The sequence below is a fragment of the Populus trichocarpa genome, chromosome 6, assembly GCF_000002775.5.
Source record: "Populus trichocarpa isolate Nisqually-1 chromosome 6, P.trichocarpa_v4.1, whole genome shotgun sequence".
Lineage (NCBI taxonomy): Eukaryota > Viridiplantae > Streptophyta > Magnoliopsida > Malpighiales > Salicaceae > Populus > Populus trichocarpa.
In genome coordinates this window covers 27152330-27168854 of record NC_037290.2, presented here as the reverse complement: position 1 = coordinate 27168854, position 16525 = coordinate 27152330, and the positions used below count along the sequence as shown (strand labels likewise).

Below are 16525 nucleotides of genomic sequence, written 5' to 3'. Positions count from 1 at the left end.
AAGATAATAATATATGAACACTTCAGCTTATTGGTGTGCTGTCGATCTTGAACTATCGACTTGAATCCTGCAATTCCTTTTTTGTTTGTCCAGATCTTTGTAAAGTCTTATCTTTGCTAGACTGAAATGGCTGCTGGGAAATATCAAGAATCCTACTCTTCTCGGTTTGCTAAGTGTAAATATCAAGTGTTCTTGAGTTTTAGAGGTGAAGACACCCGCAAGAACTTTACCGATCACCTCTACACAGCCCTGGTTCAAGCAGGGATTCACACACTTAGAGACGATGATGAAATTGGGAGAGGAGAAAATATCAAGTCAGAGCTCCAACAGGCAATACAACGATAAAAAATATCGATAATCGTGTTCTCCAAAGCATATGCTTCGTCGCGGTGGTGCCTGGATGAACTTGTAATGATCATGGAACGTAAGAGCAATACTGACTGCATAATTTTGCCGGTCTTCTATGATGTGGATCCGTTTGAAGTCAGAAATCAAACTGGGAGCTTTGCTGCAGCATTTGTGGATCATGACAAGCGTTTCAAGAAGGAGATGGAGCAAGTGAATGGGTGGAGGATTGCTTTGTAGGAAGTTGCAGATTTAGGAGGAATGGTTGTAGGAGATGGGTAAGTTGTATTTCTTGATGAAACTACACATAACATAATAATAGGATGCTGGTTCTGAACTCTTAATTTTTTCAGGTTTGTAGTTAAGCATTGAGACGATAACTGATAATACCACTACAATTTAGTGAAACTATAACACTCCCAACTCAGAGAACATACTAGGAAAATAAAAATAAAAGATACTTTTTTGTCATTTTTTTTTGCTTGACTACCTGAAAAGGCAAAGATTACTACATTATTCCATTTTTTGGTTTTAATATGCGGTGATAACATAGCTACAAAAATAGCAATCAATCATTGATGCACAGCCTGGTTTAATTTCTTTTTTCTAGGATACTAAGATTTTTAAACTTTACGGAGAGACTACTAATTATCATACATTGCATTTTTCTTTCTGATGCAGGTATGAGGCACAGCTTGTCCAATCATCTGGTAAAATATTAAAGAAACTGCATCGTTAATTATTTCATGTCCCCCTTCATTTCATTGGAAGAGATCATCTGGTAAAATATATCAACTCATGGTTGCAAGATGGCACCCATGGTGCTGCTATTGCTATATTCTATGGGATTGGTGGAGTTGGGAAGACAGCCATAGCAAAGACTGTTTATAACCACAACTTTCATAAATTTAAAGGCAGGAGCTTTCTATCAAATGTTAGAGAAAGTTCAAAAGAATCCAATGGTGTAGTTTGTCTACAGAGGCAACTTCTTTCTGATATCCTAACAAGACTGCTGATGAGACACATGATGTCGATGAAGGGATTATAAAGATTAAGGATGCATTGTGTTGCAGAAGAACTCTTATTGTTCTCGATGACGTGGGCAAATGGTACCAGTTCAATGCAATTGTTGGCATGCAAAATTGGCTTTTCCAAGGAAGTAAAATCATTGTAACAACTAGAAATAAGGCTTCGATTGTAGCTGATGGTGAGTGTGTCAAGTGCAAAGTTGAACCTCTAGATAACAAAAAATCACTTGAGCTTTTCAGTTGGCATGCCTTTGGACAAGCTTGTCCAGTTGAAGATTTTTTAGAGGACTCTTGGAGAATAGTACGTCATTGTAATGGACTTCCACTGGCCCTACGTGTTATTGGTTCCTCATTGTCAAGAAAAAGTAGAGAAGTATGGGAAAGTGCATTGCATGAAATGGAGGTGATTCCGAATTTTCAAGTTCAAAAGGTTCTTGCAACAAGTTACGATACTAGATGGATCAACTCTCTTGATGATGATTATCAGAAGAATTTATTCCTTGATATTGCTTGTTTCTTCAATGGAATGGATTACAATTATGCAGTTAGGATACTAAACTCAATCGAGGGACGTCATGCCAAGCATGAACTTCAATCTGATAAATATTTCTCCCTTCAATGGCTTTGTAAAGATATCTGCAACTTGATCATTTGTCTTGCATGATATCAATTCAACTTCTTTGTTCTTCACATGTTCTCGGATGAAGTGATGACGTGTATCAATGTGTTTACTTCTTTCATGATACGCTGGGTTCTTGGCTAATGCAATCGCTGATCGATTATCAACATAAATCTCTGTAGGATTTTCTTGAGGAAATCCCAAAAACTTTAGCATATTCCTTAACCATATTAAATGGCATACAGTTGAGTTGGCAGCAACATACTCAGTTTCACAACTTGATAACGTTACTATCGATTGCTTCTTGGATAACCATGTGAAAGATGTATCTTCCATGAAAAAGACAAATCCTGTTGTGCTTTTCCTTTCATCCAGATCTCTACCCCAATCACTATCCGAGTAGCCAACAAGATTGAAGTGTGTACTTGAGGTATAAAACATACCTTTATTTATTGTTCCTTAGATGTAGCGAAGAATTCTCTTGGCTGCATTCAAGTGAGACTGGTCTGGTGTCTCCATATATCTGTTGATAAGTTCAACTTCGTAGAGTATATCCGGTCTGGTACATGTCAAGTACCTTAAGCTTCCTACTAAGCTTTTGAAGTAAGTTGGATCAACATTTCCAACCTTACTCTTCCTCAATTCCATTCCATTCTCAACTGGAGTTGATACCGGATTGCAGCGTTCCATCTTAAACCATTCAAGAATATCTTTGGCATAACTGCTTTGGGATACAAAAATCCCTTCTTCTTTCTGCACCACTTCTAAGCCAAGAAAATGTGCCATCAGACCAATGTCTGTCATCTCAAACTCTGGTACCATGCTTTTCTTGAAGTCTTCAAACATGGTAGGATTGTTGCCGGATAATAGCAAAATCATCAACATATAGGCACACAAATAATATGTTGCCATCTGCTTCTTTCTTCACATATATTGTGTGTTCATATGGACATTTTTCAAATCTATTATCTTAAAAATACCTGTCAATTCTGGTATTCCAAGCACGCGGAGCTTGCTTCAAACCGTAGAGGGCTTTCTTCAACTTGTATACTTTGCTTTCATTTTCAGCTTCAATGTATCCAAGTGGTTGTTCAATATAAATCTCTTCTTCTAGGAAGCCATTCAGAAATGCTGACTTCACATCGAGTTGATAGATCTTCCATCTATGTTGTACAGCTAGTGAGATCATCAGTCTGATTGTCTCTAGCCGGGCTACTGGAGCAAATACTTCTCCATAGTCAATGCCTTCTCTCTATTTGTAGCCTTTTGCCACTAATCTTGCTTTGTATCTTTGCACTTCTCCTTTTGCATTCTTCTTTGTCTTATAGACCCATTTGACACCTATTGCTTTCTTGTTTTCTAGTAGATTAGTCAGCTTCCAGGTATCATTCTTCTCAATGGCATGTATTTCTTCATCCATTGCTTCTATCCACTTCTCTTCTGTGATAGCTTCGTTGAAGCTAAGTGGGTCACTATCTGCAAAGAAACAAAATAGAGTTGTATCTTTCATGACTTGAGTGGCATCGTACAACTCGTCTAGATTTCTCGTCCTTCTCGATCCTTCTGATGAGGATGATGATGATGGTGTGTTTCTCCTATTGAATACAGGGAATCTGTGTACCGGACTTTGTGGCTCATTTGCTGGCAATATTGGACCTTCTGCAAGTACTGTTAGTACTTCCACTTTGTCTTCAAGGATCAAATCAGTGCTGATCCATTTGACTGCTTCTTGGTCATCATTCCATTGCCAAGTTTTATGTTCTTCAAAGATAACATCTCTACTCATAATTACCTTTTTTATGATGGGATTATACAACTTGTATCCCATCCTTCTATCACCATATCCGACAAAGATTTATTTCTCGCTTTTATCATCGAGTTTGGTCCTTCTTGCATCTGGGATCTTTGCATACGCCACACAACCAAAGACTCGTAGATGAGTAACACTTGGTTTGTGACCACTCCATGCTTCTTGTGGAGTGATAACTTGCAAACTTCTGGTTGGGCAGCGATTCAGTAAATACACTGCACATAATACAGCTTCAGCCCAATATTGTTTGGGCAGCTTCTTTGCTTTGAGTAGACTTCTTACCATGTCAAGAATCGTTCGATTCTTTCTCTCAGCTACACCATTCAACTGTGGTGTATAAGCTGGTGTTGTCTGATGTCTGATGCCTTGTTGTGTACAAAAAGCTTCAAAATCATTTGCTGTGGTTGGGCAGCGATTCAGTAGATACACTGCACATGATACAGCTTTAGCCCAGTATTGTTTAGGCAGCTTCTTTGCTTTTAGTAGACTTCTTGCCATGTCAAGAATCGTTTGATTCTTTCTCTCAGCTACACCATTCAGCTGTGATGTATAAGCTGGTGTTGTCTGATGTCTGATGCCTTGTTATGTACAAAAAGCTTCAAAATCATTTGCTGTATATTCTCCACCTTGATCAGATCTCACGGTTCTGATCTTATAGCCACTTTTCTTCTCAACAATTGCTTTAAAATCTTTAAAACAATTGAACACTTCTGACTTCCTCTTCAGAAAGTATATTCATGTCTTTCTGCTAAAATCATCAATGAAAGTAAGGAAGTACCTATTTTGTCCAGTTGACATAGGCTTTATGGGACCACACACATCTGTGTGCACTAACTCGAGTGGCCTCTTTGCTTTCTAGTTGACTTCTTTGGCAAAACTGGATCTGTGATGTTTGTTGAGGACACAACTCTCATAAACTTCATCTGGATGATCAATGTGAGGCATACCTTTGACCATCTTCTTGCTTCCTAGCATCTTCAGACTCATGAAATTCAGATGTCCAAGCCTTAAGTGCCAAAGCCACTCTTCACTATTGGTGATGGCACTCAACCAGTTTGCTGCATCATATTGGATGTTTAAAGGAAACATCCTATTCTTGGACATTTTCACATGGGCAATTAATCTCCAATTATAGTCTGTAATTGTCAAATGGCAATTCTTTGTGAAAAGTGTATAACCTTTCTCCATAAGTTGACCTATGCTCACCAAGTTCTGCTTTATGGCTGGGACATAGTAGACATCGACGATGTAGCTATGATTGCCATTCTTCAACTTGATTGGGATGTTGCCTTTACCTTTGAATGGAACTTCTGATGTATCTCCAAAAGTGACTAGACCTTGTATGGTCTCATTTAGATCGCCAAATAGATCTCGTTGGCCACACATGTGATTGCTGGCTCCAGTATCTAGATACCAAATATTGTCTTGATTCTCGACAAGTCCTTGTTGGACAAATAATGCAGCTGATCCTCTGATGTTGGCATCTTCCTTTGAATAGTTGGCTTGTTCACGTACCTCTAATGGAGCTTTCCTTTGACATTCAGTGCTATAGTGCCCAAATTGATTGCAATTATAACACTGGATATTCCTCTTGTCACGGTTATTGTAACCGCTTCCTCTTTCTCTAGGAGTGAATGATTGTTGTCCTCGACCTCCTCTGGTGGTGTCTCTACCACCTCTTCCTCTGAAACCTGTATTCCAAGATCCTCTGCCTTGAAATCTCTGAAATCCTCCTCTTCTTTGTTGACCTCTTCCTTGAGTGGTATATCCACTTCTTGAAGTCTCCCTTTACTCATATCTGTCTTTGAGAGACAACTTTGCTTGTAAGGCATGCTCAATTGCAAAGAACTCATAAGCTCATCCACCATCAACTTGTGCACTTCTTTGGACTCTTCAATAGCGACAACAACAAAATCAAATTTTGGATCTAGGGATCTCAAAATTTTCTCAGTAATCCGAGCATCTGTGAGGGCTTCTCCATTTCTTCTCATCTCATTGACTATCACCATAATTCTTGTGTGATAATCAGAAATAGATTATGAGGACTTCATTTGCAATAATTCAAATTCACCTCGTAAGGATTGGAGACGAATCTTCTTGATTCTGTCAGCACCTTTGTATTTTTGTTGGAGAGCCTCCCATATTGCTTTTGATGTTTCTGCAGAAGCAATTATCTCAAATATTGCTTCATCAAGACCTTGATAGATGATGGTCTTTGCTTTGTTGTCTTTCTTTCTATTGGCTTTGAGGACTTGCTTTTCTGCCTCTTGTAGAGTATCTTCTACTTCTTTGGACTCTGGTTCATTATAACCATATTGCACAATCTCTATACACTTTTGTGAACCAAGAAATGCCTTCAATCTGATACACTAACTATCATAGTTGTCTTTGGTTAGCTTCGGGATGAGTGTTTGTGCATTTTCTGTAGTCATTTTGCTCTTTGAATGACTATATCACCTTTTAGCAGTTTGAATTTGGCAAAACAGACACCGTAGATGGATCCGGAATGATCAAAATAGTAGCAAACCGGTCTGACTTTGTTGAAAATAGGTCAGAAATGGGCTGAACCGGTCAGAAAAATGATTCTGGACGTCGGGCGATTCGCTGGGGTTGAACCTGGAATATCCTGGGGAATATTCTTCAGCGCGACTAGCGGCTAGGCTCACAAAACGGCTTGGCAGCTTGGCTTCAGGATATCAGCTCGACTAATGGCTTGCGGCTTGGCTCGGCTTACACAGCTCGGTGCGGCTCGAATATGGCGCGCGTGCGGCTCAGTTGTCGTCTACCTCTAGGCGCGTGGGCAACAATGGCAGAATCTTCAGGCGGCGCGTGTGGGCTACCTCCTGCTCCGATGAAGCTGATTTTTGCACCAGTGAGTTTGTATGGATGAACTCTACACCGTGGAATGATCAAAATGTGTTTTTGACAACTTTGAAAATTTGGGTATATCCCAAAACTCTTCTGTTTTCTGACGAACGGGGCTCTGATACCAATTGTTGGTGGGAGAAACCACTGGAGGTGGCTTTGAAACACTCAGAGGGGATAAAACACACTGTTTTATTTCAACAACAATAAGCTTACAAATTAAACAAAAGCTTTTAAAACATACCCTCTCTTTCTCTCTAATCTCTCCACACATAATAGCGTAAATTTAGCTGCCTATTTATACACAAATTGAAAGTAAGAAAAAATCAAACTTCAAGTGTGAAGGCGGCTGGCGGCATACAGCTGGCGGCTGGCGGCTGCAAGTGGTGGTTGGTGGTTGCCTTCCTTGACCTTCTAGAGATTGAGTTTACTTCAACAGAAACAAGTTTGTTTCTTGTCCTCAGCACGGATGCGTTTAGAAAGATGCAAAATGTAAAATTTCTCCAGCTAAATTACACAAGTTCTACGGAAGTTATGAACACTTTCCCAAGAATTTGATGTAGTTATGTTGGCATGGATTCCCTTTGAGATCCAAACCAAAGCACTTTTGCTTGGAGAAGCTTGTGGCTCCTTATCTAATCCAGAACTAGTCTAATTGTTGCTTGGAAAGGCAAACTGGTACGTATCTAGTCTCTCTATACAGCTATCTCTCTTATTTTCAATGGACAACAACTGATTTCAAGTGTTTTCACAGTCTCTTCCAAAATTTAAAATTCTTGATCTCCGTTGCTCATTTTATAAGTTCTGATTTATTTCAGCTCTACATTTTTGTTCTTGTATATCTAGAAACTTTTCCCTTTGCTCATTTTATAAATTCTGTTTTGATGGAACAGATAGAACTTTAGGGCAACAGATTCAATGTTGTCCTTGAATATGATGAAAATGAGATGTTTAGGTGGTTTCACGAGGAGGAAGAACAGGAGTAGCTACTTTAGAAAGAGTATGTAGAGTACTTGCAATTCAAAATATCCTCACCCGCTGCGCACCGGATATGTGGCTTTGATCTATTCACCGAGTCTGGGTTTCTTACCCCTTAATTTTTCGATAGAATTTTTGGCCGAAATGATGTCAATAGCCATCAACTTCTCCTCTTAATTAGATTTTTCTAACTTGATTCTTACTTCAGGATGTCAATAGCCATCAACTTCTGGAGTTTATTTTCTAACTTTTTTCTTACTTCACCATGTCAATAGCCGTCAACTCCCGGCACCAAAATTAGTAATTATATTCAACATCCAAGTCTTGATCAAAATAAAACCAAAAAAGTCCTCACGCGGAAACGTTCCATACCAAAATTAGTAATTACAATCCACCCTTTCTCTCTCAATTTTGAGCAAATTTAAAAAAAAAGGGTCCTAACGCGGAAATGGCCCCTAACACAGACTTTTAAGGTTGATTTAAAAGCAGAAAATTGATGAACTGATAAGAGAACATCAGCGAAGGGAAAGTGAAGATTGCAGGTAACTCTGCTTATCTCTTTTAGTATTATGCTATATTGTGGAATTAAGCCCTTGATTTAACCAAATCAACTCTCAAAAATTATAATTTGACCTCAGAACTTTAATTTCTTCCAATTAAAGCCTAAATTGACTTAAAACTCAATTTTCCTTGCAATCAAAACCTCTATAAATTCAAATAAACCTTCAATAAAATCCAATTGAGTCCATAAACATCCAATTTTGGCCCTTTTCTCTTCAAATTAAATTTTCTCTTCCAACAGGGCTCTCCTCAGTCAAATATATACTGTAAAATTTCACTCCTTGCATTTCTGAACCTCCTCAATGAATTTTTTTCTGATTCTTTCTGAGCGCTCCCACCTCTTATTATTTTTCTAAATTCATCCGGCTATATAATTTTATTTTTGTGGGGGGACCCAAAAATGGGTTACAACAGTTGGCATGCGAAATTGGCTTCACCAAGGAAGTAAATCATTGTAAGAACTAGAAATAAGGCTGTGATTGTAGCTGATGGTGAGTGTAACAAGTGCAAAGATGAACCTCTAGATAACAAAAAACCACTCAATCTTTTGAGTTGGCATGCCTGTGGACAAGCTTACCTAGTTGAAGATTTTATGGAGGAATCTTGGAGAATAGTTCATCATTGTAATGGACTTCCATTAGCCCTTTGTGCTATTGGTTCTACATTTTTTAGTAAAAGCAGAAAAGTATGGGAAAGCGCATTACATGAAATGGAAGTAATTCCAAATTGTCAAGTTCAAAAGGTTCTTGCAAAAAGTTAGAACTCTCTTGATGATGATTATCAGAAGAACTTATTCCTTGATATTGCTTATTTCTTCAATGGAATGGATGAGAATTATGCAGTTAGGACACTTGATGGGTTCGGTATAGATGCAAGATTTAGGATGGACTATCTCATTGATTGATGTCTTGTAAAAATTATTAAAATAAAATGATAAAAATTTATAAATGCATCAACTCGTAAGAGACATGGGAAGGGAAATTGCTCGTCAAGAATCACCCAAATGTCAAAGAATATGGCATCACATGGAAGCTTTTACAGTTTTGAAAGAAACTAGTGTAAGAGTAACTGGTTCTGTTTTCCTATCTTCATGGTATTTAGGTGTCTTAAAATGTTCATGCTTTTACTTTCTTTTCTCATTTATTTTTAATATTTTGGAAGCATGATGCTGAAAAATTGTGTGGCCTTACCCTGTATATGCATGAATCAGTACAGAAGTTGTCTGTACTGATTCAATGGTTCGCCTGCAACCGCTGCAGGCTTCACTTCTTTCAACAATTTCTTCTCCTACATTCCTATCTCAATAGTGGCTTTCTGAGTTTTTCTTGGGGGAACAAGTACAAATTGACCAAACAAGTTTGTTTCTTGTCCTCAGCACGGATGTGTTTAGAAAGATGCAAAATGTAAAATTTCTCCAGCTAAATTACACAAGTTCCATGGAAGTTATGAACACTTTCCCAAGAATTTGATGTAGTTATGTTGGCATGGATTCCCTTTGAGATCCAAACCAAAGCACTTTTGCTTGGAGAAGCTTGTGGCTCCTTATCTAATCCAGAACTAGTCTAATTGTTGCTTGGAAAGGCAAACTGGTACGTATCTAGTCTCTCTATACAGCTATCTCTCTTATTTTCAATGGACAACAACTGATTTCAAGTGTTTTCACAGTCTCTTCCAAAATTTAAAATTCTTGATCTCCGTTGCTCATTTTATAAGTTCTGATTTATTTCAGCTCTACATTTTTGTTCTTGTATATCTAGAAACTTTTCCCTTTGCTCATTTTATAAATTCTGTTTTGATGGAACAGATAGAACTTTAGGGCAACAGATTCAATGTTGTCCTTGAATATGATGAAAATGAGATGTTTAGGTGGTTTCACGAGGAGGAAGAACAGGAGTAGCTACTTTAGAAAGAGTATGTAGAGTACTTGCAATTCAAAATATCCTCACCCGCTGCGCACCGGATATGTGGCTTTGATCTATTCACCGAGTCTGGGTTTCTTACCCCTTAATTTTTCGATAGAATTTTTGGCCGAAATGATGTCAATAGCCATCAACTTCTCCTCTTAATTAGATTTTTCTAACTTGATTCTTACTTCAGGATGTCAATAGCCATCAACTTCTGGAGTTTATTTTCTAACTTTTTTCTTACTTCACCATGTCAATAGCCGTCAACTCCTGGCACCAAAATTTTCCATGCATAACTGGTCAAGCCTAGACATTCCGACTTTCTGCTTCCGGCATTAATTAGCCATGGAAAATTCCTCACGCGGAAACGTTCCATACCATAGAGAGAGGGGACTTGTAGGGATGACTTGTCTTAAAATTACAATCCCACCCTTTCTCTCTCAATTTTAAAACCATTCGCCCATGTCTTGGGCCCAGTTGTAGAGTTGGTCTGATTACATATATAGGGTGTGTTTGGTATTATATGTTGGAAGTATTTTTAAAAAAATTAAATTTTTTTTTTACTTTTTTTATTTTAAATTTATATTTTTTGATCTTTTCAGATTATTTTGATGTGTTAATGTCAAAATTAATTTTTAAAAAATAAAAAAAATATTATTTTAATGTGTTTTGGAATGAAAAACACTTTGAAAAGCAACCGTTACCATACTTCCAAACACGCTTTTAAAATAAATTTCGGGTAACTGCGTTATCCAATTAACTTAGATCAATTATTTTATAAAAATAAAATTATTTTATTTTTTGTTTTAAAAATAATTATTTGATCTGATTCAATTTTATTGGGAGTTTGCAAGATTTAGTTAAATTAATATTTTTTTATTTAAATTTAAATTTTATTTATAAAAAATCTAATTCACGAGTTATATACGAGAACAAACCATTAAACACCTTAAATTTCATTAATCTTAAATTCTAAATAAACAAGAAATTAAATTATTTAAATGAAATACTAATCTAAAATTTATACTGGTTGACTAATTTATTTAATTTAACCAATTGCTTTGTTTTTCAATTAATTCTTCATAAATCTACTTTACTTTCAACAGATTCAAATGATGCAACAAGAATTACAGGCCCTAGTAAACTTTCCAAGTAAGATATGAAGAGCCTGATCCTCCACGTGCCTTTATCTTACTGGAGGGTGAAGTAAGAAGAACCGTGTGAGTTGATGGGAGGGATTATGTGTTGTGTGTGTGTCTAATGTCCCTTTTGGTAATTATAGCAAGAATTACAGGCCCTAGTACACTATACGCGTGATAAATGATTTGAGCAATAAATAAAAAAGGGTCCTCACGCGGAAATGGCCCATACCACAGCGACTTCTAAGGCTGACTTTATAGCATCTCCAACGTAATATTATTTTAGTTTTTTTATGTTTAGTTTACATATTTTTAAAAAAATACTAAATAAAATGTTAAAATATTTTTTATCTTCCATAAATATTATTAATACTGTGTTTGAACTCTGATTAAGTTTTGAATCATAAATTTATATGTAAGTTTAGGTTTTCATATATATGAAACTTTAAAAGAAAACCTTGTATATATACTAGCCATGAATCTAAAATTCGGATATGATAAATGTTATTCTGCAGGGCAACCCAACAACCAGAATCAGAGAAACAGATATACTATAACCAGCAACTTCCCCTCCTACCATCCCTTCCAATACCAATGATTCAAAGACTCAAACCTTGCTGTCTTATTAAAATGATTCGTTCTCTGTAATATGTAAAAAAATTACATATCTGAGATTAATAGTTGGAAATGTTGGAAGAAGAATCAGTATTTAAGAGGAAAACAATCTTATTAAGTGTTTTTTTCTTATGTATTACTCTCTATATATTTATGTTAATTATATTTTTTATTCTAAATTTATTTATTGACCTCAAATTCTAAATAAATAAGAAATTAAATTACTTCAAAAAGAATATTAATGAACAAGAAATATAGTTTTGCCAACTTAATCAGTTAATCAATTTATTTAATTTAAATGGTTACTTCATTTCAACTAATTGACCGATTCTCAACCGTTAAACTAATTTAACTAATTCTTCATAAATCTACTTTACTTTCAACAGAAAGAATTACAGGCCCCGGAAAACTTTCCAAGTCAGATATGAAGAGCCGTGTGAGTTGATGCGAGGGATTATGTGTTGTGTGTGTGTCTAATGTCCCTTTTGGTGATTATAACATGAATTAAAGGCCCTAGTAAACGATACCATACCACAGCGACTTGATAAATGATTTGAGCAAATTAAAGGGATTTTGTGTTGTGAGTTGATAAATGATTTGAGCAAATTAAAAAAAAAAAAAGGGTCCTCACGCGGGAAATGGCCCATACCACAGCGACTTGTAAGGCTGACTTAAAAGCAGAAAATTGATGAACTGATAAGAGAACATCAGCGAAGGGAAAGTGAAGATTGCAGGTACTCTCTCTCTCTTATCACTTAAATTAATTCACTGTTAGAAACTAATTATTGATAATCTCATCATCCGATTTTGTTGGTTCAGCATAGAGATTTATCATGTGTACAGATATTTTAAAGAAAAAATAAGATAATAATATATGAACACTTCAGCTTATTGGTGTGCTGTCGATCTTGAAAACTGTTTTATTTTGTTCAGATCTTTGAAAAGTCTTATCTTTGCTAGACTCGAAATGGCTGCTGGGAAATATCAAGAATCCTACTCTTCACGGTTTTCTTATTGTAAATATCAAGTGTTCTTGAGTTTTAGAGGTGAAGACACCCGCAAGAACTTTACCGATCACCTCTACAAGGCCCTGGTTGATGCAGGGTTTCACACATTTAGAGATGATGATGAAATTCGGAGAGGAAAGAATATACAGCTGGAGCTCCAGAAGGCAATACAACAATCAAAAATAGCGATAATCGTGTTCTCCAAAAACTATGCTTGGTCGAGATGGTGCCTCGATGAACTTGTAAAGATCATGGAACGTAATAGGAATGCTGACTGCATAGTTTTCCCAGTATTCTATCATGTGGATCCATCTGAAGTCAGAAATCAAAATGGGAGCTTCGCTGCAGCATTTGTTGAACATGAAAAGCACTACAAGGAGGAGATGGAGCGGGTGAATGGGTGGAGGATTGCTTTGAAGGAAGTTGCAAATTTAGCTGGAATGGATTTAGGAGATGGGTAAGTAATATCTCTTGATGAAACTATACATAGCATAAGACTAGAATGCTGGTCGTGAACTCTTAATTTCTTTCGGTTAAGTGTACTGATAAGAAAACATATAAGAAAAATAAAATAAAATACTTATAATTTCTTCTTCTTCTTCTTCTTCTTTTCGATCATGATTTGGTTTTAATAGGTGGTGATAACACACCCACAAATTTAACTATCAATCATGGAAACGAAACCCTGTTTAATTTCTTAGCTAAATGTTGTTTATTTCTATCCTTTATAGAGAGGCTACTAATTATCCCACGTTGTATTTTACTTTTTGATGTAGGTACGAGGCACAGTTTGTCCAATCTATTGTGGAGAATGTCTCAAAGAATTTGGATCCAAAAATATTTTATGTCCCCCTTCATTTCATTGGAAGAGATCCTCTAGTACAGGATATCAACTCATGGTTGCAAGATGGATCCCATGGTGCTGCCATTGCTTTACTCTATGGAATTGGTGGAGTTGGAAAGACAGCCATAGCTAAGAGTGTTTTTAACCAGAACTTTTATAAATTTGAAGGAAAGAGCTTTCTATCAAATTTTAGGTCAAAGGATATAGTTTGCCTACAGAGGCAACTTATTTTTGACATCCTAAACAAGACTGTTGAGATAAATGATGAAGATGAAGGAATTCTGAAAATTAAGGATGCATTATGTTGCAGAAGAACTCTTATTGTTCTAGATGATGTGGACAAAAGGGACCAATTCAATAAAATCATTGGCATGCAAAATTGGCTTTGTAAAGGAAGTAAAATCATTGTAACAACCAGAAATAAGGGTTTGTTTTCAGCTAATGATATTGAGGGGGTCCGGTGCAAAGTTGGACCGCTAGATGATGAAAAATCACTTGAGCTTTTTAGTTGGAATGCCTTTGGACAAGCTGACCCTGTTGATGGTTTTGTAGAAGACTCTTGGAGAATAGTACATCATTGTAATGGACTTCCATTAGCTCTTCGAGTTATTGGCTCTTCATTGTCCGGAAAAGGAAGAGAAATATGGGAAAGCGCATTAAAACAAATGGAAGTGATTCCAAATTGTGAAGTTCAAAAGGTTCTTCGAATAAGTTACGACTCTCTTGATGATGATTATCAGAAGGGTTTATTCCTTGATATTGCTTGTTTCTTCAATGGAATGGATGAGGATGATGCAGTTAGGATACTGGATGGGCTCGATAAAGGTGCAAGATTTGGGATTGACAATCTCATTGATAGATGTCTTGTTGAAATCAACAATGATAAAAGGTTGTGGATGCATCAACTAGTAAGAGATATGGGAAGGGAAATTGCTCGTCAAGAATCTCCCAAATGTCAAAGAATATGGCGTCACGAGGATGCTTTTACCGTTTTGAAAGGAACTACTGTAAGTAGCTCAATTTTTTTATTTGTCTACTTAAATGGTTTGCGGTGACTTAAAATATTCATTCTTTTAAAAAAAATTCATTCTTTTAATTTCCTTTCTCATGTGCTTTTAATATTTTTGATGCAGGATGCCGAAAAATTGCGAGGCCTTACCCTGGATATGCATGCATTAATGGAAGATGATCATGCAGAAGTTGTCTGTACCAATTTAATGGTTCGCAGCAAGCGTTGCAGGCTTAACTTCTTTCAACAATGGCTTTCTGACTTTTTCGATGGAGAAAAATTACAAACTGGCCAAACAAGTTTGTTTCCCATCCTCAAAACAGATGCTTTTAGAAAGATGCCAGATATAAAATTTCTCCAACTAAATTACACGAAGTTCTATGGAAGTTTTGAGCACTTCCCTAAGAATTTGATATGGTTATGTTGGCATGGATTCTCTTCCAGATCCATACCAAATCACGTATGTTTGGAGAAGCTGGTGGTTCTTGATCTATCCAGAAGCTGTCTAGTTGATGCTTGGAAAGGCAAACCGGTATGTATCGAGTCTCTCGCTATAGCAATCTCTTTGGTTTTCAATTGATAACAACTAAATTCTTGTATTTTCGCAGTTTTTTTCCAAAATTGAAAATTCTTGATCTCCGTCACTCTCATGATCTCATTAGAACCCCAGACTTCTCGGGTCTCCCAGCCCTTGAAAAACTAATACTTGAAGACTGCATCCGTTTGGTTCAAATTCATGAATCTATTGGTGATTTACAAAGATTGTTGATCTTAAATCTAAGAAATTGTACAAGTCTTATGGAGCTTCCAGAAGAAATGAGTAGATTGAATTCACTTCAAGAGCTGGTTTTAGGTGGTTGCTCAAATCTTGACAGCTTGAATATGGAGTTAGAGCATCATCAGTGGCGCAGCTTGCTTCAAAGCGATGAAATTGTTGCAAGTACATCACACATTACATCTCTTCCATTGAAGCTATTCTTTCCCTCTAGGTTTTCAGCGAGGAAAATATTGAGATTTACGTTGTTTTCGCTGCCACGCTCCTTGACGAGACTAGATTTAAGTGGAACTCCAATTCGTTTTCTTCCAGAAAGCATCAAGGATCTTGGTCCACTCAGACATCTATATTTAAGAAATTGCAAAATGCTTCAGGCACTCTTAGAGCTTCCATCCCATTTGTGGTCGTTAGATGTGTCCTTTTGCTATTCACTGCAAAGACCTGCAAATCCAAACTGTTCGAATAAAGCAGATGGTTGTGATCAATTTGTCGAGTTCCAAGATTGGATAAAGCAAGAATTAATCCAAACGTTTGACTCACACGTGTTCAGAATAATGGAAACGGTTTGTGCTCAAATACAGCCATCGAGATTTCAGGTCCTCCCTCACCCATTTTATTGTTTTTGAAATCTACATTTGATTGAATATTTGTCATTTGCTCATTTTATAGACATTGTTTTGGTGGTACAGATGACATTTGTATATGGCAAATTCAACTTTGTCAACTTTGTATTTGATGAAGATGAGACGTTAAGGAGGTTTCATGAAGAGGAAGAAGAGGATAAATGGCTAATTCAGAATGAGTTTACAGATAACTTTTCATTCAAAATATCCTCACGTCCTGCGCACCGGATATGTGGCTTTAATCTGTTCACAAGGTTTAGTGTGACGTCAGAGTACAGTTGCCATGAAGAAGTTGGTATTGGAATCAGAAACAATATCAGTGGTCAATCCTTGAGTCGTCAAGGGGTCTTCCCTGCGTGTAACATGCGGAGGTTTCGTGAAATCCAATCGCTAAGCCACTGGA

General features: G+C 36.7%; 2 protein-coding genes across 16 annotated transcripts in view; one reads left to right on the top strand and one right to left on the bottom strand.

The window, feature by feature from the left end:
* Positions 1–16525, bottom strand: part of LOC127905480 (uncharacterized) — a 51367-nt gene that overhangs the window by 7173 nt on the left and 27669 nt on the right. The window lies entirely within an intron of this gene.
* Positions 1–16525, top strand: part of LOC18102882 (disease resistance protein RPV1) — a 202412-nt gene that overhangs the window by 167998 nt on the left and 17889 nt on the right. For 5 of the 13 annotated variants that reach the window (XM_052454039.1, XM_052454040.1, XM_052454035.1 and 2 more), the window contains one exon: positions 13648–14722. In XM_052454039.1, coding sequence (XP_052309999.1) covers positions 13648–14722 — 1075 coding nt within the window. Of the gene's footprint in view, positions 1–8116; positions 8188–12476; positions 12599–12797; positions 13329–13647; positions 14723–14848; positions 15257–16525 lie in introns of those variants that run through there. The other 8 variants (XM_052454028.1, XM_052454029.1, XM_052454033.1 and 5 more) reach the window with 5 other exon arrangements.